The 23167-nt window shown below is 45.7% G+C and overlaps 1 protein-coding gene across 7 annotated transcripts in view; it reads right to left on the bottom strand.

Moving 5' to 3' along the window:
- ablim1b (actin binding LIM protein 1b) overlaps positions 1-22936 on the bottom strand; it is a 279577-nt gene extending 256641 nt beyond the window's left edge. For all 7 annotated transcript variants that reach the window (XM_041209206.1, XM_041209211.1, XM_041209207.1 and 4 more), the window contains exon 1: positions 22699-22936. In XM_041209206.1, coding sequence (XP_041065140.1) covers positions 22699-22720 — 22 coding nt within the window. In that variant the 5' untranslated portion in view covers positions 22721-22936. The remainder of the gene's footprint in view (positions 1-22698) is intronic.
- Between the last annotated feature and the right edge of the window lie 231 nt (positions 22937-23167).

Here is a 23167-nt window from a genome sequence, read left to right as displayed (position 1 = left end):
GAGGGAAGGGTATTCTTAAATAACCAAAGTTAAACCTGGAGAATGAAGAAAAGGTAAACAGTGCCTAGAGTGTCAACAGTCATAGAAAGTGTTCAAATAAGAAGCATCTGCATATTACAAAAACACAGCATCTATGGAAGAAGGAGGTTGAAACACTCACCCGAAAACACTAAGCATCCTTCAATAAAGATTTCTCATCCTTTGTGCTATTTAAAATATAAGAGAGAAACTGGAGGTAGCACTCATTCTTAACAGAAACAAAAGCACTCCTAGGTAAGGTTATGTTCACAAAATCACAAGAGAAATTGGGATGAAGAAGTCCCTCTAGCACATTTGCTGCTCAGAATAACAATTCTCACTACAGTACATTGCTGTTTCTTAAATGAGTGCAATATCCTGTTATCGATAAATCTTCCTGGCAATCAGTTCCAGCTACTGATCACCCAACAATATTTTAAAATAGTAGACAGGTGTCCTATTGTCTTGTTATTCCTGTCTATGTGAAAGTATTATTATATTTCCTTTCTCTGAACATAAAGTTCCATAAAGCTCCCCTCTGAAATATCCCTTTAAGAGACTGAAGGCACCTAGCTCATCAAATTATTCTTTGGAACTCTTCTTTCTGACACAAAGAATCAGCCTTGCGACTCTCCTTTACTACTCCTATGAGCTGGATTTTCAGCTCGGCATGTGGGTGAGCACCCGACACACAAGAGCGTGAAATAGCGTACGATGATGTCGGGCAAGCGTCTCGACATCATCACGCACTCATGCGATATTTCAGTCAGCAGGCATGCACAAGAGTCGGCAAAGGCTAGCCAACAATTAAGAGGGCTGTTAAGCCCATTAATAAATTAATTAAAGTGAATTTTTCCCTGCCCGTCCAACCTTAGGGTTGACAGGCAGGCAAAATGACCAAGCGGCCTTTGGATTTTTGAGGAAACCTCATCCATGGGCAGGATGAGGTTTCCAATGTTAATTAAAAACAAAACAGAAATTTTTCAATCTCATTTCATGTTTATCTTAATTTTAAAATCTTTATTTTTAATGTTAGAAATCTTCAGCTCCCTAAGTCAGCTCTGTGCCTTCAGAGAGCTTTCACTGAGTGCACCCGTGCTCATCCACTGACTTGCAAACTTCCCCTCGTCCCCGCACCCCCGCCCAGGCAGCACTGAGTGTTTCTGCACGCGATTCACGCTGGCTGGCTGTTAACTGGTCAGCCAGTGTGAGGTCAGGTCGGGGCCTGGTCGCAGGTGGCAGTCCGTTGCATGACCGCTCCCGGGCCCGCCTCCCAAACGAAGGGAAAATCCTCCCCTATGGCTTGATTGCCTCACTCGTGGTGGGCAACCAATTTTCCAGATGTAGCCTGACCAGGCCACTTGAATTTTAACAGATTTTTACTCTCACGTTATTTACAGTGGTGTTACCTGACACCATCAATTTGGTGAGTAACGAATTAACTAACGTCCCATGTAATGTCCCTTCCAAGATTTCTCTCTTGGTGAGTTCTATTTCATTCATGAAGCATACAAACAGCATAGTTTTACTTGTAGTATGTAGTACCTTAAAAGTGTCCCATTGAACATCAGTTGCCACTGTTAGCCCAGGTACAAACCCAAATTTTGTGCTTGATGCCATCTGAAAATCTAACTATTTTCCATTCAACCAGCAATTCTGGATCATTTATGTCTTCCAGGAACAGGAGAGGTTCCACAATGGACTTCTAGAGCATTCCTCATTTCTTTTAGCCTAGTTCCTTTTTGACCCCCCCCCTCTGCTTCCTTAATTTAGGCCAGTCACTAATCCACATCCCTACTTTCCTTTGATATCCACTAAACTTAATTTATAAAGATATCTCTTATATAGTACTCAGAAACCTAGTTATACTACAGGAGACAGATCTCCTTTAATAATTTGTTATGACATCTCCTCAAATAAGTCAAATAGGTCAGGCAAAACTTTCTGAAGCTGTGTTGGATGTCATTTATTATGCTATTTTCAAACAGGCAGTGGTGTGGTGCTGCTGGAGCTCACTCGAGCACGGCTCTGGCACCTTCTATTTAAAGCAGGCTTGTTCAACTCAAAGCGGCTAGCCAGACTTGCTGGACATTCAATATTTTTTAAATGCCGCAAAGCTGCTCATCCAATCACTAGTGTGCCTATCAGTAGCAAATGCAGGGAGGAACCAGCCTGTGACTGGACAAGCAGCACAAAGTGGGAAGGTAAATTTTTAAGTTAAGTTCCAGGGCCCAGAGTGTGAGACAGCTGGAGCGGAGTCCAGCTAAGCCCGAGTGGGGCGTGAGGCAGGCAGGGGAGGGAGGGAATGAGTGGGGGAGGGGGGCGAGAGAGTGGGGCAAGAGAGTGGGGGAGGGGGGGGGCGAGAGAGTGGGGGAGGGGGGCGAGAGAGTGGGGGAGGGGGGCGAGAGAGTGGTGGAGGGGGGGGCGAGAGAGTGGGGGAAGGGGGGCAAGAGAGTGGTGGGGGGGCGAGAGAGTGGGGGAGGGGGGCGAGAGAGTGGGGGAGGGGGGGCGAGAGAGTGGGGGAGGGGGGGCGAGAGAGTGGGGGAGGGGGGGCGAGAGAGTGGGGGAGGGAGCGAGAGAGTGGGGGAGGGGGCGAGAGAGTGGGGGAGGGGGGGCGAGAGAGAGGGGGAGGGGGGCGAGAGAGTGGGGGAGGGGGGGCGAGAGAGTGGGGGAGGGGGGGCGAGAGAGTGGGGGAGGGGGGGCGAGAGAGTGGGGGAGGGAGGCGAGAGAGTGGGGGTGTGGGGCGAGAGAGTGGGGGAGGGGGGCGAGAGAGTGGGGGAGGGGGGCGAGAGAGTGGGGGAGGGGGGCGAGAGAGTGGGGGGGGGCGAGAGAGTGGGGAGGGGGGGCGAGAGAGTGGGGGAGGGGGCGAGAGAGTGGGGGAGGGGGCGAGGGAGGGGAAGGGGGAGAGGGAGGAGGAAGGGGGAGAGGGAGGGGAGGGGAGGGGGAGAGGGAGGGGAGGGGGAGAGTGAAAGAGAAAGTCTGATGGGGAGAGAGTGGGGGAGGGAGGGAAAGATAGTGGGGGTGGAGTGAGTGAGTGGGAAAGAGAGAGAGAGTGTGTGGGGCGTGGGGGATAGAGAAAGTGTGTGGCACGTGGGACAGTGAGTGAGTCTGTGGGGAGGGAGAAGGAGAGAAAGTGAGACTGGCCAGGAGAGAGGGGGATGGAGCGATTGAGTGGGAGGGGTGAATGAGTGGGGGACAGAGAGAGAGAGAGAGAGTGTGCAGGGGTGAGAGAGAGAGTGTGCAGGGGTGAGAGAGTGAATGTGGGGGTGGAAAGAGTGACAGAGTTGGGTAAAAAGAGTGTATGAAGTGGAGAGAGAAGGTGTGTGTATGGGGGGAAGAGAGAGAGAGAGATTGTGTCTGGGGGCAGAGGGAGTGAGAGAAAGAGAGAGTCTGGGGGAGAGAGTGCGAGTATGTTGGGGAGAGTGAGTGGGAGGAGAGAGAGTGAGATAAGAGAGAGAGAGAGAGTGTGGACAGAGAGAATGTGTGTGCAGGGGGAAGAGAAAGAGAGTGTGGGGGGAGGGAGAGAGAGTATGTGGGGTGTGGGGGAGCGAGTGAGTGTGTGGGGTGTGGAGGAGAGAGTGAGTCTGGGGGAAAGAGAGAGAAAGAGAGTCTGGCGGGGAGAGAGCAGGGGAGGGAGGGAGAGAGTGGGGGTGGAGTGAGTGAGTGGGGGAGAGAGAGTGTGTGTGCAGGGGTGAGATAGAGAGGGGGGGAGTGAGAGAGAGGTGGAGAGAGAGAGAGAGAGAGGGGGAGAGAGAGAGAGAGGGGGAGACAGAGAGAGGGGGAGAGAGAGAGGAGGGGAGAGAGAGAGGGAGAGGAGGGGAGAGAGAGAGAGGGTGGGGAGAGAGAAGGGGAGAGAGAGAGGGTGGGGAGAGAGAGAGAGAGAGGGGGGGAGAGAGAGTGAGAGGAGGGGAGAGAGAGAGAGGGTGGGGAGAGAGAGAGAGAGAGTGAGGAAAGAGAGAGAGGGTGGGGAGAGAGAGAGAGAGAGGGGGGAGAGAGAGAGAAGGGGAAGAGAGAGAGGGTGGGTAGAGAGAGAGGAGGGGAGAGAGAGAGAGAGAAGGGAGAGAGAGAGAGGGTGGGGAGAGAGAGAGAGGGTGGGGAGAGAGAGAGAGGGGAGAGAGAGGAGGGGAGAGAGAGAGAGAGAGGAGGGGAGAGAGAGAGGGTGGGGATAGAGAGAGAAGGTGGGGAGAGAGAGAGAGGAGGAAGAGAGAGAGGGGGAGAAAGAGGGGGAGAGAGGGGTAGAGGGGAGAGGGAAAGAGAGGGGGAGAGAGAGAGGGAGAGAGAGGGGGAGAGAGAGTGGGGAGAGAGAGGGGGAAGAGAGAACAAGAGAGGGATGGGGAGAGAGAGAGAGGGCGGGGAGAGAGAGGGCAGAGGGAGATAGAGAATCTGGCGGGGATTGAGTGGGGGAGGGAGGGAGAAAGATTGGAGGAGGAGTGAGTGAGGGGAGTGAGTGAGTGGGGAAGAAAGAGTGTGTGTGCAGAGGTGAGAGAGAGAGTGGAGGAGAGAGTGGAGGAGAGAGAGAGGGGAGAGGAAGAGAGAGAGGAAGAGAGAGAGAGAGAGGAAGAGAGAAAAAAGGAGAGGAAGGGAGAGAGGAAGAGAGAGGAAGCGAGAGAGAGAGGGGAAGAGAGAGAGAGAGGGGAAGAGAGCAAGGGGAGGAGAGAGAGGGGAGGAGAGAGAGAGGGGGGGAAGAGAGAGAGGGGAAAAGAGAGAGAGAGGGGAAGAGAGAGAGGGGGAGAGAGAGAGAAAGTGGAGGAGAGAGAGAGAAAGTGGAGGAGAGAGAGAGAAAGTGGAGGAGAGAGGGAGGAAGTGGAGGAGAGAGAGGGAGAGGGGGGAGAGAGAGAGAAAATGTGTGCAGGGTGGAGAAAGAGTGTGTGTCAGGGGAAGGAGAGAGAGAGAGAGTCTGGCGGGGAGAGAGCAAATATGTTGGGGAGAGAGAGTGGGGGGAGAGAGTGAGTGAATGGGGGAGAGAGAAAGTGAGTTTGGCGAGAGAGAGAGAGAGTGAGTGGGCAGAGAGCGTGTGTGCACGTGCTGGGGGAAGAGAAAGTGACTGTGGGAGGAGGGAGAGAGTGTGGGGGTGAGAGAGAGATAGAGAATGTGTGTGTGGGGAGGGAGAGAGAGAAAGAGAGTCTGCAGGGGACACAGAGTATTGGGGGGAGAAAGAAAGTGTGGTGGGGTGGGAGAGTGTGTGTGTGGGAGGAGAGAGAAAGTGCAAGGGGGAGGGAGAGAGTACACGTTGAGGGGAGAGAGTGTGTGGGGGAAAAGGGAGAGAGAGAGAGAGTGAGCGTGGGGAGAGAGAGTGAGTGTGGGGAAATGGGAGAGAGAAAGAGAGTGTATTGGGAGGTGTTGGGGATAGAGAGAGTGTTTCACATTAATTCCTTGGCTGTCATGGCTTGAGGATGAAAAGCGGTAGTGTTTGTCTTCCCTGCTGGCAGCCTTACATGGAATTTACAGCACAGAAGCAAGCTATTTAACCCACCCCATTTATGGTGGTGTTTATGTTACACACTAGCCTCCTTCCACCTGTCTTGATCACACTATCAGGATAACCTTTAGCTTCTTTGTTCTTCAAGTGTTTATCAAGTTCCTTTAATGTATCTATACTAGAATCACAGAATGGTTACAGTACAGAACAAGGCCATTCAGCACACTGTCTCTGTGTCAGGTCCCTCATGTCAAGTCCCTGCAACAGCAACTCAGCTCGTCCCACTCCGCCTTTTCCATGTAGCCCTGTAAAATCTTCTCTTCAGATAATTATCCAGTTCCCTTTTGAAACCTGCAATTGAATTTGTCCCCACCACACTCTCATACAATGCATTCCAGATCCAATTTCTTGTTGCACAAAGAAATTTTCCTCACGTCGCTTCTGGTTCTTTTGTTAAGCACCTTAGGGTTCCCAGACTTGTATCCACGGGAACAGTTCCTCCCCACTTATTCTATCCAGACCCTTCATGATTTTGAACACACCTAACAAATCTCCTCTTAATCTTCTCTTCTCCAAGGAGAACAGGCTCAGCTTCACCAATCTATCCACGTAACTGAAGTCATCCTTGGTACCATTCCTGTAAATCTTTTCTGCACCCTTTCTAAAACCTTCACATCCTTCCCGTCGTGGCTGAAAAAGTGTTTTATGAAGGTTCATAACTTTACTTGTTTTTGTACTCTATGCCCCTATTTATAAAACCCAGGATTCAGTATAATTTACTAACTGCTTTCCCAAACTGCCCTGTCACCTTCAATGATTTATTCACATATACACCCAGGTCCCTCTGCTCCTGCATTCCCTTTAGAATTATACCCTTTATTTTGTGTCGCCTCTCCCAATTCTTCTGACCAAAGGCTGGGATTTTCCGTGCCTGCTGGCGTCGGGCATGTTCGGTGGCGTGAGCAGCAAATATGGCGAGGATGCCAAATATCGGTTTCACAACGTCATGAAACCAGTTTGTGATCATACACTCAGCCTGTCGATGGCAGGCCACATTCACCACCATTGGACATCGGGAGCCACATTGTAATACTTCAGCATAAGGCCAGCCTGCCAGACTCATCCCTCCCTCCACTGGATTGTCCACCCACATTGGTGGGAAACACGCTGGTGCAGAACACATCTCAATGACTGACATACAAAAGTCTGGTTCTACCACCAGTGCCTTACTCACTTTGTGAACATCCAAAGAGCAGAAGATGCTGGTTCCAGCAGCAACAGGATCCTGGATGAATGGCCATGGCATGCTGGTGGATTCTCATGGACATTTCTCTGCTGCGAAGCAGCTCACAGAAGTTGGAAAGTCACCGTCAACGCACACAATGGATGATGGTCAAGGGGGTGGGAGAGGAAGGGGTGTTGGGGGGGGTGTGAAGTTGGAGGGGAGAATGAAAGAAGGTGTTAGGGGGGTGAAGTTAAGGGGGAGGGAGTATGGGGGAGAAGGGAGTGACAGGGGAGATGGCGGCAACTGGGGAGGTAGGTGTAACCAGGGTGGAAAGCGTAAGGAAAGGAGTTTGGTATGGGGAAGGAGTGCAGAGAGCGGAGGAAGTCCAGGGAGAGGAAGGAGTGTGGAGAGAGGAGGGAGTCTTTGGGGAGGAAGGAGTGCAGAGAGGGGAGACAGTCTGGGGGGAGGAAGGAGTCCTGGGGGAGGAAGGGAGTGTGGTGAGGGGAGGGAGTAAGGGTGGAGGAAGAAATAAGGGTGGAAGGAGGAGCCAAGAAGGGGGAATGAGTAAAGCTGGAGGAAGGAGTCAGGAGGGAGGGGAAGGACTAAGGGTGGTGGAAGAAGTAAGGGTGTCTGTGGGAGTCAGTAAGGGGGAGGGGACTAAGCAGTGGGGAGTCCAGGCAGGTGAGAGAGGACTAAGGGAGCAGAAAGGGGTCCAGAGGGGGGGAAAGGGTCTGGAGGGGCTAGGTCCAGGTAAACATGCAACGGAAGGGTCCGATGGGTCCATGGCTGCCTCCTGGGTGGGCGTGGAATGAGGGGATGGTGAAAATGACTGAGGGCAGAGTGAGGCAGTAGGGTGGGAGGGGAAGGGTTCAATAGTAACGGTAGAAGGGACAGCGAGGGTGGTTGGCAACGAATCGGAGGCAGACACTGACTCTATTGGAGGGAAGGAGGAGGTTGGGAAGGGGAGTGTGGATGGGCTTGGAAAGAAACGGAAAGTGCACGTACACCTTGGCACCTGCAAAGGCAAAGGGTTGGGACTGGTAGGTCATGGAGGGAAGGTGTAAAATGATCCTGGGGTGTCAACTGTGATGGCGGAAAGGAAATTGGTGACTGGGGGAGGGGAAAAGAACGCGAAACCCAGCAGGCAGTACTCAAGATGCTCAGGACATTGAGGTGAGTGTGATATGTGAAGGATCGGCATGCGTGAGAGAGTGCGTGCACAAGGCTCCGAAAGGCTTTGCCATACACACACTTCTCCCTCCAGAATCACTAGGAGCCAGTTGCTTCCTCTGCGGTGACAGAGGATGAGGTTGATGGGCTCAAAGGCAAAAAGGACTCAGAGCGGAGGACAGCCTCTGAGATTCCTGAGTGGATGACCCAGGGGTGGCCTGCTGCCGCTGCTCCTCCCTTCGGGTGCCCGGAGGCCCCAGCCTGACTCCTTGAGGGGAAGGAGCACCTGAAGGGGCATCAAGGTGCCCGTTTATCTCTCGCATTGCCATGGCAAGAACTCACCCATGACTCCCACGATGGAGTGCAGGTCTGCACTCATCTCTGCGTTCTGCTGGACCAAGGTCTCCATGACGTCCGCCATCCTCCCCATGGAGACCTCCATACACGCACATGTGGGCAACACTTCATCAGAGAGCAGGCAGATGCACTCCTTTGACTCGCGTGCCACTCTCCTGAGGGCTTCCAAAAGCTCTGCATGATGTTCCCACACCTTCTGCTGACTCTCCAGGACAAATTGGAAGGCCAAATCTAGAGGCTCATCATTAGACCCAGACCTCACAGATGCCTGATATCTAGCAGTCCTCCGAGCACCAGGGAGCTCGGCCAAACCTGCCTCCTCTTGCTGTGGACATGTGTTCATGCGGTGACCACCAGACTGTGAATGTGACCCTGCTCTATACCTAGGTTCCACCGGGGTGTGTGTCGCTGTGCTGGTGCAGGGAGTGGGTAAGTGCTGTGACGGCTTCTTATTTCCAGCTCTTCATTGGAGGAGGTGTCCTCTTGGCTGGAGGCAAGGATGTGGATGAAGCTGAGGGAACAGACGGCTGAGAGTGTTGCTCGCTTGTGAACCAAAGTAGAAATAAGTAATACATGGCAGCAGAGTCAAAAGCAGAAGAGAGAGCATTCACATTTAAGTTGAGAGAGGCTTGATGTGATGCAGGATCCTCACGAGGGTATTAGCCACCAACCTCACCGTCACCACAGGCATGGTCCATGTCCTCACCAGTCAGTATGATGTGAGGGGCCTAATGTGGGCCACTCCACCCCCAGTCTGGGGCCTCTTCCTGCTGATGTGAGCAGGCTTCTCCTGCATGATAACAGATGGACAGAGTGTGAGCAGGATGCACGGCACTGCATGGTATGTTTGTGTAGTGAGTGGAGCCATGGACAGGATCAGCACATGAGCTTGAGAGGGTATGAGCCTGATGGAAATGTGAGAGTGTGCGAGAGAGTTAGCAGTGTTGTCCCTTAAGGTGTGAGATCCTGGTGGATGCTTGATGGGTTTGAGTGTGTGAGTTGAGAGTGATGAGAAGAGTGAATTAACTTGGCGGAACAGATGAGACCATTCATCCTGTAGCAGCACTGGGTGGCTGTCCTCTTTTGCAGGACATTGGTGCTGACCACCGCTGCCACCACCTCCCAAGCAAGATTGGTGCGGTTGCTGCCTATCCTGCAGCCAGAGAGGGGGGTAGAGGACATCACGGTGAGCCTCCATTGTGTCCAAAAGACACTCAAGGGATGAGTCAGTAAACCTGGGGATGCAGATTTTTTGCCCTTCAGGGCTATGTCTTCTTTGCAATACTCATGGGTTGGAAGCACTGAGAGGTATGCACGCAGCTGGACTTTAAATATGACGCCTGGCATGATGAAGCGCAAAAGTGATGCTATGGCAGGCGCATGAGAGCCCGCCCGCCTTGGAAATGGCGTGTTTCCCGGGAATGCACAATTAATGTGGCACTTTTAGGATGATACAGTGTGAAAAGCCGCCATTGCAGCCAGCGGGTAAAACGTCATTTTACCCGCCTGCTATCGTACTTAGTGCAAATCCACCCAAAATGTCGCACTTCACACTTCCCAACATTAAATTTCATCCACCACGTGTCTGCCCATTTCACCAGCCTATCTATATCCTCGTGAAGTCTTTCACTGCCCTCCTCATAGTTCACAATACTTCCAAGTCTTGCATCATCTGCAAATTTTGAAATTGTACTCCCAGGTCTAAGTTATTAATATAAATCAAGAAAGGCAGTTGTCCCTCTATATCACTCTACATACCATCTCCCAGTCAGAAATAAAGTTTTCTGTAATTCATGTTTTTAATAGGCTTGAATTAAATAATTAAACAGTTGCATAATGAAATTCTAGCTATGCTAAAGACTAATGAATCTAAATACCACATGGTTCAAAATAAAATGCCTACCAACACTAATATTTTTCACTTAAAACTTATTTTTGAGGATTCAAATGATTAATAGATAGGAAGACAACGTAATATTAGATTTAGAAATGATATGGCCAACACTTTTTTTTAAAGTGCTCCTGTACCTCAAAATTTGCCACTACACCACTGTACACACATCTTTCCATTTTTCTCAGCACTGTTGATTTAATTTATTTTCTATATTGAAGTCGGGCTAATGGATTTGTAGTTACCAGTTTTATTATCATTCAATCAAATATGGAAAATTTATTGCTTACTTCCAGCCTGATGAAACCTCCTTCAATTATTCCCTTAAAATGCCTATTAGCACTTCAAAAATGTCTTACCTTGTCCCACAAATACTCTGGGATATATTCATTCAGGTGAGATGAGAGTGACTGCCCTTGACACCAACACAGCATTTGACTGTGTCCCATCAAGGAACCCTAGCAAAATTGAAGTCAATGGGAATTAGGGGAAAACTCACCACTGGTTGAAGTCATACCTACTGTAAAGGAAGGTTACTGTGGTTACACAGTATCACCAACTTCGACACCTATGTGTTCTTTTGTTCTGCTATCTGTGACATTTTTTGACGATCTGCTTCTATCACTGCTTTTGCCTACAACCGCTCCACTTCTCTCCCCCCACCACCTTAAACCAGCTTATATTTCACCCCTTCCTGGGATTCGCCTAGTTCTGTCGAAGGGTCATGAGGACTCGAAACGTCAACTCTTTTCTTCTCCGCCGATGCTGCCAGACCTGCTGAGTTTTTCCAGGTAATTCTGTTTTTGTTTTTACTGTGGTTACAGGTCAATCATCTCAGCTCCAGGACATCACTGCAGGAGTTCTCCAGGGTTGAGTCCTAGGCCCAACCATCTTCAGCTGCTTCATCAATGATCTTCTCTCCATCATAATGTCAGGAGTGGGGATGTTTGCTGATGATTGCACAATGTTCAGTACCATTCATGACTCCTCAGATACTGAAGCAGTCCATGTCCATATGCAGCAAGACCTGGACAACATTCAGGCTTGGGCTGATAAGTGGCAAGTAACGTTCATGCCTCACAAGCCGGACAATGACCATCCCCAATGAGACAGAATCTAACCATCTCCCCTTGACATTCAATGGCATTACCATTGCTGAATCCCCCACTATCAACATCCTGGAAGCTACCTTTGACCAGAAACTGAACTGGACAGTCTTATAAATACTGCGGCTACAAAAGCAGATGAGAGGTTGGGAATTCTGAGGTGAGCAGCTCACCTCTTGGCACCCATAACCGGCCCACCATCTACAGGGCACAAGTCCGGAGTGTGATGAAAGGATCCCTAGTTGCCTGGATGAGTCCAGTTTCAATAACACTTAAGAAGCTCCACACAATCCAGAACAAAGCAGTGCCCTTGATTGGCACCCCATCTACCACTTAAACATTCAATCCCTCCACCACCACTGCACAGTGACAGCAGTGTGTACCATTTACAAGGTGTACTGCAGAAACTCACCTTCCAAACCTGTGATCTCTACCAGCTAGAAGGACAAGTGCAGCAGATGCTGAGAAGACCACCACCTGCAAATTCCCCTCCAAGATACACACCATCCTGACTCAGAACTATATTGGCGTTTTTTCACTGTTTCTGGGCCAAAATCCTGGAACTCCCTTCTTCAAAACACTGTGGATGTACTTGCACCAGATAACATAAGAACTAGGAGCAGGAGTAGGCAATTCAGCCCCTCGAGCCTGCCCCGCCATCCAATACGATCATGGCTGATCTCATTTCGGCCTCAACTCCAATTTCCCACCCTCTCCCCATAATCTTTCAACCCATTACTAATTATGGATTGCAGCAGTTCAAAAAGGCAGCTAACCATTACCTTCTTAAGTGCAATTAGGGATGTGCTACAAATGCTGGCCTTACCAGTGACACTCTCATTCCATGAAAGAATAAAAAGATAATTCTAGGGAAGTTGTCTCACATATCTGAAACCTCTAATGTCAAAATATATTCCAAATTATATTCCATTGGGAAAATTTCAGGCTGGTTATTGCAGTGTGCAAATTACAAAAATAACAACCATTTGCATTTATATAGCATCTTCAATGTTAAGAGTTCTGAGGCACTTCACAGGAGTGTTATCAAATGAAATTTGACACCAAGCCACATAAGGAGATGTTAAGAAAGGTCACCAATATCTTAGTCAACGAGACGGGTTTTAATGTGTTTTTAAAGGCTTTAATGTGCAAAGAGAGAGGTACAGTGACAAGGGTTTAGGGAGGGAATTCCAGAGAATAGGGCCTAGATGTATGTGAAGCTATGGGTGGCAATGAAGGAATGATCAAAACCAGTGCTGGGCAAGAGACTAGGATTGGAAGAACACAGGGATCTTAGAGGGTTGTAGGAGGTCACAGAATCGATAAGGATGAGGCCAGGAAAGGATTCAAAACAAGAGTTAGAATTTTCAGATCGAGGTGTTGCCAGACTGGGAGTCAATCTAAGTTTGCGATCAGAGGCATGGGGCTTAGGGAGAGGTAAGATATGAGGAGCGGAGTTTTAGGTGAGCTCAGTTTATGCAGCTTGGAAGATGGGCAGGGTCAGCTAAGATTGAAAAATTAATCTTTAATCATCCACAGTCATGAGACGTACGCAGTGAATGAAAATATAGTTATATGCTAACAATGGACAAATTTTGAATGAAACAGTCAATACAGTAACACCCACCTGCTAATCGCTTATAATAAATCATTTTCATTTATAACCTGAAGCTTGCACTTCCTTCTATATGGTCTAAACTGCTGGGTTTTGAAACTTGTTTTGTGCCAACCTCCTCAGTAGACCTAGATAATGGCTTGCTTGTAATTAAGGTTTTGTGCTGCTATGTCTTGCACATTGTTTGGCCAGGTGTTGTAAGTTTAATGTTACAGAACTAATATGCATATCAAGATCGAGGAATCAAAATTCTTGTCTTTTCACACCCTCGAGCTTTTAATTTTAAAAGTTGAATATATGTGTTGCTTCCAAAACATGTCACCCAAGATACTTATAATCCTGCCCCACCATCATAGCTGCAGCTGAGTAGGAATCATGATCAGCCAGACTGAAGCGATCCTGATCACAGTAGGTTTCTGAGCTTAGGACATTTGAATGCAATAGGTAATCACTAGCGTCAACATGGGCAAGTTTTGGGCACACGCTTGGAAGGAATGCATGAGAACAAAATATGTTGTTGCTGACCTGTGTTCTGTTCAAAGCCAGCAGGACCAGCTACAACATTCTCAAGATCTTCAGCAGAGGGACGATTGCATTGCAACTGCGTTCAAACCAAGATGCAGTCCTGTGGGGCCCTTCTCCACCATTCATAAGTACTATACACCATTTATCCAGCCTCCCAAATGCTCAAGTGACATTGGTCCATTTATCTAACTAGTACTCAACAGTGGGTGATGCTATTCCATCAGCCCCACTCCTTTTCACATGTCAAGCATCCAAGGGGTAGACAGAATTCCCACCCACCGCTAATCAAGCAGGAATTCCCTGGCTATGATCCCTGGTGCACAGCCCTGGCATTACTGGGACCCACCAGTCTATCGTTGGATTTCTGTCCCAGGTATGTTGCTAGCCTTGAGCAAATGTATGGCTTCTTTATGATATTAAGAACACAATACACAAATACTGCTGTCTCTTGTTTTGAAATATCTTTTTTCTCTTTACAAAGGCCAACTGACCTGTCTATTTGCAGCAATTTCTGTTTTGAGTATCTATCGAGACTTCAATGGAGGGGCACCGTAAAATAATCTAATTTAATCTTTGCTGCTAAATGAGTTCAATGTTACAGCGATCAACCTTATAAGGTGCAATTTGTTCTCGTTCATACTTTATGTTGTCTAGACTGATTAATCGTCACAGCAGACAATATAGCTGCCGAAATATGATAACACTGCTCTGTAAAGTTATGTGAAGTATCCTGAGCTTTGCATCTTGCACTAACTGTTGTGCATGTGTTTCATATTTAACTAGTCCATTAATGCATGTACTCAAATCCAGTTGTGTTGACTAATGGTTGAGATAAATTATACTCAGTATCCTCAAACTGAAGTTAATGGCACAGGAACAGAAAGAATCTAACAGGAATAAGTAAGAAGTGGTTTCTTATAAAATAAGTCGAAGTGACAAAGACCCATGTAGTCTGCACTCTGCAGGGGAGGGTACAGGTATCAATGCAAAGACATATATAGCAAACATTGCCCATTACACCTTGCCTAATATTATATGATGCACTTTTTGTGTGTGTAAAGTACAAAAGAGCCCGAGACTTCAATTCAAAAATGGTGGCGCAAAACCTAGTTCATTCCACACTTTCACTATGTATCAATCACTATGGATTACTGTTTCTCATAGTCTGGGGCGAGACTGCAAAGAAAATTCAACAGAAAATCTTTGGAGCGGGTAGAGGTAGTACTGTATACTTCTTGCTTCCTGCAACTCAAGTCCTGCATCTTATTGAGGTTACTATCCTTCTCCATTCTGTTCTTGGGGGTTCTTCAGGTTAACACCAGCAGCAGCCGGGTAAGGCCCTTCCTTACGTGGGCATTAATTGCCCATTTAAGGGCCTCAATTGATGGCTGGACAACAAGGCCATCCACAGGCCCTCACACCATGGACTTAACTGGATCCACCACCCCACCTGATTAAACGCCTCCATGGCACCAAGCTCGCCAGGGGGTGGTCACAAGGTTCCACCCACTGTCTCAGAAAAAAATTACCAAAATGATAGCTTAGTAAATTAACCACTGACATTAATCTATTACTTACTATACACTAGTACTAGAAACAATTATCTTATTACCTTATTACCTCAAAACGCCACTTGAAAAGATTCCAAGGGGGTTAATTTTACAGGAGATGTATTGCTCGTCTTCCCTCGCCCTACTCTCCTCTCTCTCCTCTGGTCAAAAAGTTGGTCGGCACCATGCCGATTTTAAATCTGGCTGCCTTGCAGCGACCATATGCTGGGAGCAACCTTAATGTGGCAAGAGTGGGACTTCCGCCCCTCAGGCACAGGAAGTCCCATCCACAAGAGCTGCCGGCCACTCTGACTAGTCCCAGCAATTAGTGGCCCTTGCTGGGATTACAGGCAGTTCCGAGAAGAAGGAAGATGTCTCCCAGACTTAAAGCTAAGTCTGAGGATTTTGTTCGGGAGGGCAGCGGGGACCCTAGCAACGGGGAGTGGAGAGGCCGGAGCAGAGGCACAAGCGAAGCTGGGGGGGTTGCCCCCGATAGGCACAGGGACCACGCCACCCCCCCCCCACCCCCCACTAAAAAGGATGGAGTCCCCCTTTCCTACCCACCTTTTACCCTCTAGCTGTTAAAGTTGCAGGCTGACCACTTTCCTTCCATCTTCCCCATGTTTTATTGCAATGGAAGCGGAATGAGGTCCTTAAGCGGCTACTAATTGGCAACTTAAGGGCCTCAATTGGCCTACAGCAGGTAGGCTATCTGATGCCTTACCCGCGCTCCGTAATATGGGGGACAGCTTAGGGGTAGGCAGGAAGACGGTGGGCTGGCTACCCACTTTATTTTACGCACCCCCCTGATCTTCAAATATGCCAATGGGGGAGGGGTGTAAAATTTACCCCAAAGTATTTTAACAGATAATAGAACTTAGTCAATAAACTAGAACATGCTCTGCTGGTAATTGAAGAAATTGAAACTGTTTATACTGAGTCAGGATACAGGTTGAATGGAGACAGGTGCAGACATTCTTTTTTTGTTAACTTAGTACATCCTTTAATTTAGATTCTATTGTATCAGTTACCTGGAAGGCTGCATAACTGATGCAAATGCTGGGAGATGGCTCATCAATATATGACTTCCAAGCCCAACATATGAGGCAGGGCTTTCCAGTCCTTGCTGCCAGCGCAAACTTCCGGTCCCACCAAAGTCAATGGACTCTTGGCTGGCTTGACACGTCTGTCACAGCCAGAAAATCCTAGCCTAAGTTTTTTTTAGCTCGTACCACATGAACAAACAGAAAACCAGTTGTGATCTGATTTACTTAGTTTAATCATTACAACTTGTCTTCACATAATAATACAAGATAATAAGCACTCTACTCCCCCACATAAATGGATCATCTTACTTGACTTGATCAAAATGACTCTTATCTACTCCCCTACATAATACTTCTGAGCCTGACCAATGCTTGCCATTCCAACTTATACTAAATCCAAAAAGTTCCTTCCCTTGACTTAGCTAAGTCTTCCATCTCTAGTATTTTATCATCTTCCTTTACCGTGAAGGTGGATACAAAGTGCTCATTTAATAAGTTTGCCATTTCTTTATTGTTGACTACAGTATCACCGGTGGTGGTGTGTTACAGTTCACTCCGGGAGTCTGGTTGCTATGGTAAGACGCACCTTTACACACATGTTATAGTCCGGAACTATAGATAGTGATGGTAGAAGCTCCAACATTCTTTCCATGACATAGTTTACCAAGAATCTCTCCTGCTGTTACTGCCTGCTGTTGACATGTGTTGGAAGGATTTGCAGGTTGATCATCATCCTGTTTGGTTGCATTATGAAAACACCTCCCTTGATCATCAAGTCCTGGGTTGGGACTCAAACGCAGAGCTTCTGACTCAGAAGCAGGGACATTACCTCCAGTGTCACCTACAGTTGTGTTTAATCCCCATCATCACTCTCTTTCTCTTTATTTAGCTATTAAAACTTTTATTGCTATCCCTTTGATATCCCCTGGAAGTTTCATTTTTGCGATCCCAATCTGCACCTCTTAATACTTTATTTGTATCCCTCTGTTGCTTTTTTGAGATCTCATTTGAATTTTGACTTTTCCTTGCATTTGTGATAGACTTTTCTTTAAGTCTGATATTGTCTCTCACTTCATTTGTTGACTATGGTTACTTAATTACACAAGTGAGGCTTTTGACCTGGATTTTAGTCTGGAGGTGAGCTCTGTACTTGGCTGTTGTGAAGTTGAGAAACTCAGAAGAATGGGTTTCCCAAATGTCCTAAAGAATCTTATTGATAGGGGAGCAGATGGTGGTTCAAGGGAGATCCCTTGGGGGGACAGGGGGGTGCTGCTGGTGTGGAGCAGACAGATTGTGGGAAAGGGTTGGTGTTTATTCAAGGGGATGTGGGGGAGTTTATTGGGTACTTTGTTAAATCTGGAGGTAGCACTCCTCAACCAGTGCTATAAAAAGGTAATCACCTCATAGATTCAGCCAATCTTGCCTCCTTTAGGATGCTACTTTTCCCGGAGCCCGGGAAACCCAGTTGCATATGATTAAAGATAGAATTACTATTAAAATTAAAGTGCACAGCCTCATTATAATATTTAAATAACCACCCCACTTCCTGCAAGTGGATTGGTCGCCTGTCCATCAACAAGCATCCATTAACACCTGAAATGTTGTCCAGACTTTTTACATTTTAAACATGACTCCATCCCAAACCACCCTTTTTAGGGAATTAAGGTTCAGCCATTTGTCTTTTAGGTGATGTACTGATTTTTTATTGTACCAAATGATTCTTTGATTACAGTGGTCAATCTATGTCTCAAACCTTCAAAGTTTACCCGACTTAAATTTAAAACCTTAATTTATGATTCTCCCTTCTCCCTCTCAAGCTAAATGTCAAAATGTTCCTGTCAATAGCATCAATACCCACTCTGTGATAGCCAGACCATCCAAACATTTAACAAGATATTTAAAATATTCTTTCTAACTGGACATTGTAAGCCAAAGTAAACATGAAATAAATGGCTATATAAAAAAAATCAACCTTTAACTTTGATAACGAAACAGGAAATATAGGAAATGACTCGAAAATATGTTGTCTGTCAAGCGATTTGTCCTGCTAATCAGTGAAATCTTATCTTTAGACACATGTGCAAATTGAAACACAAAAGGAGAACAGAAATATTCATTAAAAAATTCAATGCTGAGATACCCATTGAAATATATAAAAATACTTTATAAGTTTGATATTCTGCATGTTTTTGTGAAAGAACAGATGGAAATGGATGATCTATTTTTGTCATTTGACTTTTTTGTATCATCACTTTAAGGGAAGGCAAGGTGCAATCAAAATGAGGAAGTGGTTAGTAAAGGCATGCAATCTCAGACAGATAAGGCTGTTGATCAGCAGTGATCTCTGCAGAAGTTCCTCAGGGAAATGTCTTAGCCCGAACATCATAAGATCAGTAGTGGGGCTGCACACTGACAATTTCACTGCTCCATTCGAAACTCCACTAACTCAATAACTCACCAGGTTATTACCACTGAGAAGGGCAAGAGTAACAATGTTCAAGTTCCCCTCCAAGTGACAAAACATTCCAGAATCACTTTGCAGGAGCACCATCGCCAAAAACTTCACAGCAGTTCAATGATATGGTTCATAACTGCCCTCTCAGAATATAACTAGAATGAGCAATAAATTCAGCCTTTCTAGCATTATCCACATCCCAAGAACAATTTTTTTTAACAAGTCAAATATTGTTCTTATTGCAGGGAATTCCTGAATTTTTAATTAAAGTTAGAAATTTTGTAATACAATTTTTACATGAAATAATTAACCAATGACTTTGGGCATAATCAGACACTGGGAGATGGTGCAAGGGTTAATCACAAAACCAGTCATCAATGCTGAGCTGAAAGGATGCAGAGGAGAATATTACTGTTCACTCCCATGCAAACCAGCTGTTCTGTTTTAGTTATTTTTAGAAGAGTGGAATGCCATGTCAGAAGATTAAATGAGATTAAGATTGCATATTTACTGGCGCTAAGAAGTAGTTCCCATTTACTTCACGACTGAAAAAAAATGAGGAAGAGAAGGGGCCAATGATATATCCTTGGGGGAGCTTCAGAGGTAATGATGTGGGTGCAGCAATAAAAACCATTGCTGGGGATAAGAGTGGAAGCAGGCAAGAGCTACACAATATACGCAAGACACTGGGGGAGGAGGGTGGGGCCTACAGTGTCAAAGGTTGCAGGAAGGTTGAGGAGGATAAGGATGCAAAGTACACCTTGATCCAAGAGAATGTCAGAGGTGACAAGAGTTCATGGGTTTAGGAGAGGAAAAGAAGGTTGGTGTTGTGCTGACAGGAGTCAAGCATGTATCTTTTAAGGATAGGTTTATGTCAGCAGTTTTTAAAGGTAGGGAGACAGCACCAATGGAGAGAGAACTGTTTATAATGTCAGCTAGTATGGAACAGTGTGATTGCCACTTTTAAACCACTTCCCCCAGCTTCATTACTAATTTAAACAATTCTACTTAGATGCCTCGTAACTCCCTGAGCTCCTGTAAAAGTTTGAGTTCTCTTTCACATTCTCAGTTTATTTCACTCTTCTTGTATTACAAAAGACTTGTAAATGCCTCTGTTGGTCTTGAATGAATTAGCAGACAACGCGGCCGAGTTTAGCATCCAAACAAACATGCTGTTAATAGAAAAAAAAAGATAGCTCTCAAAAGAATTAGACATTTTTTTCAGAAAAAGGCTCAAGAAGATTAATAGCAGAATATTAAACACGCGATGTAAAGCAAAACAAAAACCACAAAACCTCAAACCCCTTTTCAGAGTTCCATTGCTCATAAAGGAATTATACAATTACATAGAAAATACAAGTGGAAATAGGCCATTCAGTCCTTTCAATCCACCTTGTTGTTTATGACCCCCTTCTAACCACCTAATCTATTACGTAACATTGATAAATCTCTGCCTCAATCGCTAACTCCTGTAGTGCATTACACAGCCTCACAATCCTGTGTAAAAATGGTTCTCTTGTTCTATGTCCAAAATGTCTTGCATCTTATATCTAATGTGCCCTTGTTTTGGAACCTTCGGACACTGAAATAAGTTTGTTTCTATCTAGTCTATACCATCCCTTCATAATTTTGCACACTTCTATCAAATCACCCTTTATGCTATGAAAACAATCTCAGGACATCATCAAGGACAGTCTGATTTACTGTCAACCCTACATACCGTGTCAAAGACAGTACAGCTCTGCCTGCAAACTAAGTAACAAAATGAATTGGGTTTCATCTGCAGGGCAATTATAAAGTAACATCTGGAGGCCCATAAACAGGGTCCACAAACACACACAGTGACCAACACCATCAGAAAGTAGAATGGTTTTTCCATATTGTGTGCCTCAGAAAACTCTTTCAGTATTTCTGTTGATAATTATCTGCACCCAAATCAGCCTGTAACTTTTGTGGAATTCCAGAGAGATTTATATTCCTGTTTTCTTGAGAACAATCACTGTTTCTAGATTATGCCAAAAGGGCAGAATTATATTGCAATATCACACTTCTTTTTTTGAGAGGGAAACTGGCAAGCGAAACTGACCTGCTGGGGTTCCTTCCCACAGGTTCTGATGTTAACCTGCTCTTCTGGGAAGGCGTGAAAGAACACCAGCCAGAAACTGATGATGTCCCTCTTTAAATATTTAGATTGGGTTCGGATATGTTATTGAAGCCTGGCTACTTTTTAACTAGAATATAGCCCTAAATTGTGGGCCTGACCTGCCCATGATGACCCCTCTTCCCACCACCACCGATCTTAAGGCTATCCCTCCTTGTAATTCAACCATCTACCCACCCCCCTCAGAAACTTAGCTTAGTACCAGCAAAGCTCCTTTGGACTATGGTAGTGGCCTCCCCCTGTCCAACTTTCCACTCACGTTGCCACTTCATACCTGTTTCAAGTGGAAATGTAACTAAGCATATCCAGATAAGATACAGGAGTTAAGCTGCTGAGGTTGCAGCAGTATATGACCCTGGCTTTTAGCACTTTGGCCCCATGTTCTGAAACTACCTCCGTAAATCTGTCATCTCTTGACTTTGCCCTTTAAAGTTCTAAGATCCTCCTTACAATCCACCTCTTGGTTTGAATTTTTGATCATTTTTCTTAATATCCCTTTTCTTTTAGTGTCCATTTTCTTCCAAATGCTTCTATCAAGGGTCGCAAGACATTTCTCAAAAGGTGCCAGATAAATGCAAATTGTTGTTCCCTGCCTATATGCTTCTCATATTGGTTTGTTCAATACTAAGAAAATTTATTCAGCTAACTTATTTGCAAAGGGCTACTACTCTGCCAGCTAGTTTTGTGATGGCTGAGAGTTTTAACACTTGGTTGATAAAGTGCGAAGTAAAAAGCTCTGGAATTTCCTGACATATGATGTGTACCAGTGGCCAGAACATCAAATAGCTAATGTTTGCCACAATAAGAATCTGATGGAAGGGGAAATATCTGTAGGACTATTGGGGAAGGGCAGGAGAATGAGACTAATTGAATGGCTCTTTCAAAGAGCTGGCACAGTCACGATGGGCCAAATAGTCTCCTTCTGTTCAGTGTCATTGCATGATTCTATGATTTGTGACCATTCAATACCATGGTAAACATTTTCTGTTGAACAATTTGTAAAAACTGGTTTATTGCATGGTTTTCGGAGTCACCCATCGTGACTGTGCCAGATCTTTGAAAGAGCTATTCAATTAGTCTCATTCTCCTGCCCTTCCCCAATAGTCCTACAAATATTTCCCCTTCCATCAGATTCTTATTGTGGCAGACATTAGCCATTTGATGTTCTGGCCACTGGTACACATCATATGTCAGGAAATTCCAGAACTTTTTACTTCTCAGTTTATCAACCAAGTGTCAAAACTCTCAGCCATCACAAAACTAGCTAGCAGAGTAGTAGCCCTTTGCAAATAAGTTCGCTGAATAATGCTGCCTTTATCTAGCAGAATTATATTTAGTACAGTGAACCGTTCGTTAAAACAGAATGGCTAGTAATAGCATGTGTGTCTCTACAAAAGTTTTATGGAAATAAGATCATTGTGATTCCACACCAACAACCCATTCAATATCCTCTAACAATTTTATATCTCCACACTTAAAAGTCTGTATTATCAGAGGTGAACTGCATGATCTCAGGTTTCCTTCCATCCATATCCAGGAATTCCTTCCAAACTCTCAACAAAGCAAGTGTGAGTAAATAGACTCAGTCAATCCAGCTGTTTGTTTTAAAAAGTACAAACTTAACGTAAATGAGCTTTATATTTCACCTATTTCGAATGTTACAGCAGAAGATACTTCTAGGTGTTCCAACCGTTCCTACAAGCTATTCCTCCATGCTATTTTTGGGAGTTTATCACACCAAGTAAATGTGCTGCACAATTCCACTATTGTACCACAAAACAAAATAGTAAACTCTTTTTGTTCCAGACATAATTTTGAGTTAAAATGTAGTAGGTATGATCAATGAAGTTGATTGAGCAACCTGCACACATGGCTGATTCCCTAGAAACCGTTACTGTTAATTAGGAATGGAACTTTAGCAAATGCTTCAAGAAGGGAGGGTCCCTAAATCATGAGCCTTAATGAAGTAAGTACACAGTTCACAAAACAGAATGATTAAACAAGTTTAGAACATATACTATGCACAGAATTAAAACGCAGAATATTAAAGCTATTTAGTGCCTGTCAAGACAAAAGATTATAGATGATTAAATGCTGAAGTAATAACAGTCTTTTTAATGAAAATGGGCTGGAGCTAAACAAGAATTAATAAAATTGTACCTTTTTCATTCACCATGACCATTTCATCAGCAGTAGCTCCAGTAAAGACAGTAAAACTAGATTCCCATCTAAGAGCACTTCTTGAGCAGGCAGCAGTGCTAATATCACTAGTTTCCAGTTAACTGTAGCTGAACAGCAGCCTCGAAGCAGTTCTGACAGCCTAAAGCAGGGTCTGAGAGTGACTAGTTGTCAGGAATTGCTGTGCATTCCCAATGTGGACTCTGCCCTGCTGAAATAACCATTCACAGCTGCTATGCAGTGAATACAAATTCCAACGGGTCTATGTCGTCCTGCCCCTTCAGTGACACAACAACACATTCTTTAACAGCAGACATCAGAAAAGCATAGGGGGTGGGGTTGCCATCACTGCTGCTATTTTCAATGTCTGACCTCCACAAAACATACAAAAACTGCTGAGGGTGGAGTCATTTTCACAGCTGTTACCCTTGCATGAGAAAATGTAACATGT

This window comes from Carcharodon carcharias, chromosome 17, assembly GCF_017639515.1.
Source record: "Carcharodon carcharias isolate sCarCar2 chromosome 17, sCarCar2.pri, whole genome shotgun sequence".
NCBI classification, from domain to species: domain Eukaryota; kingdom Metazoa; phylum Chordata; class Chondrichthyes; order Lamniformes; family Lamnidae; genus Carcharodon; species Carcharodon carcharias.
The sequence above is the reverse complement of the archived record's forward strand: the minus strand, read 5'-3'. Positions and strand labels throughout refer to the sequence as shown.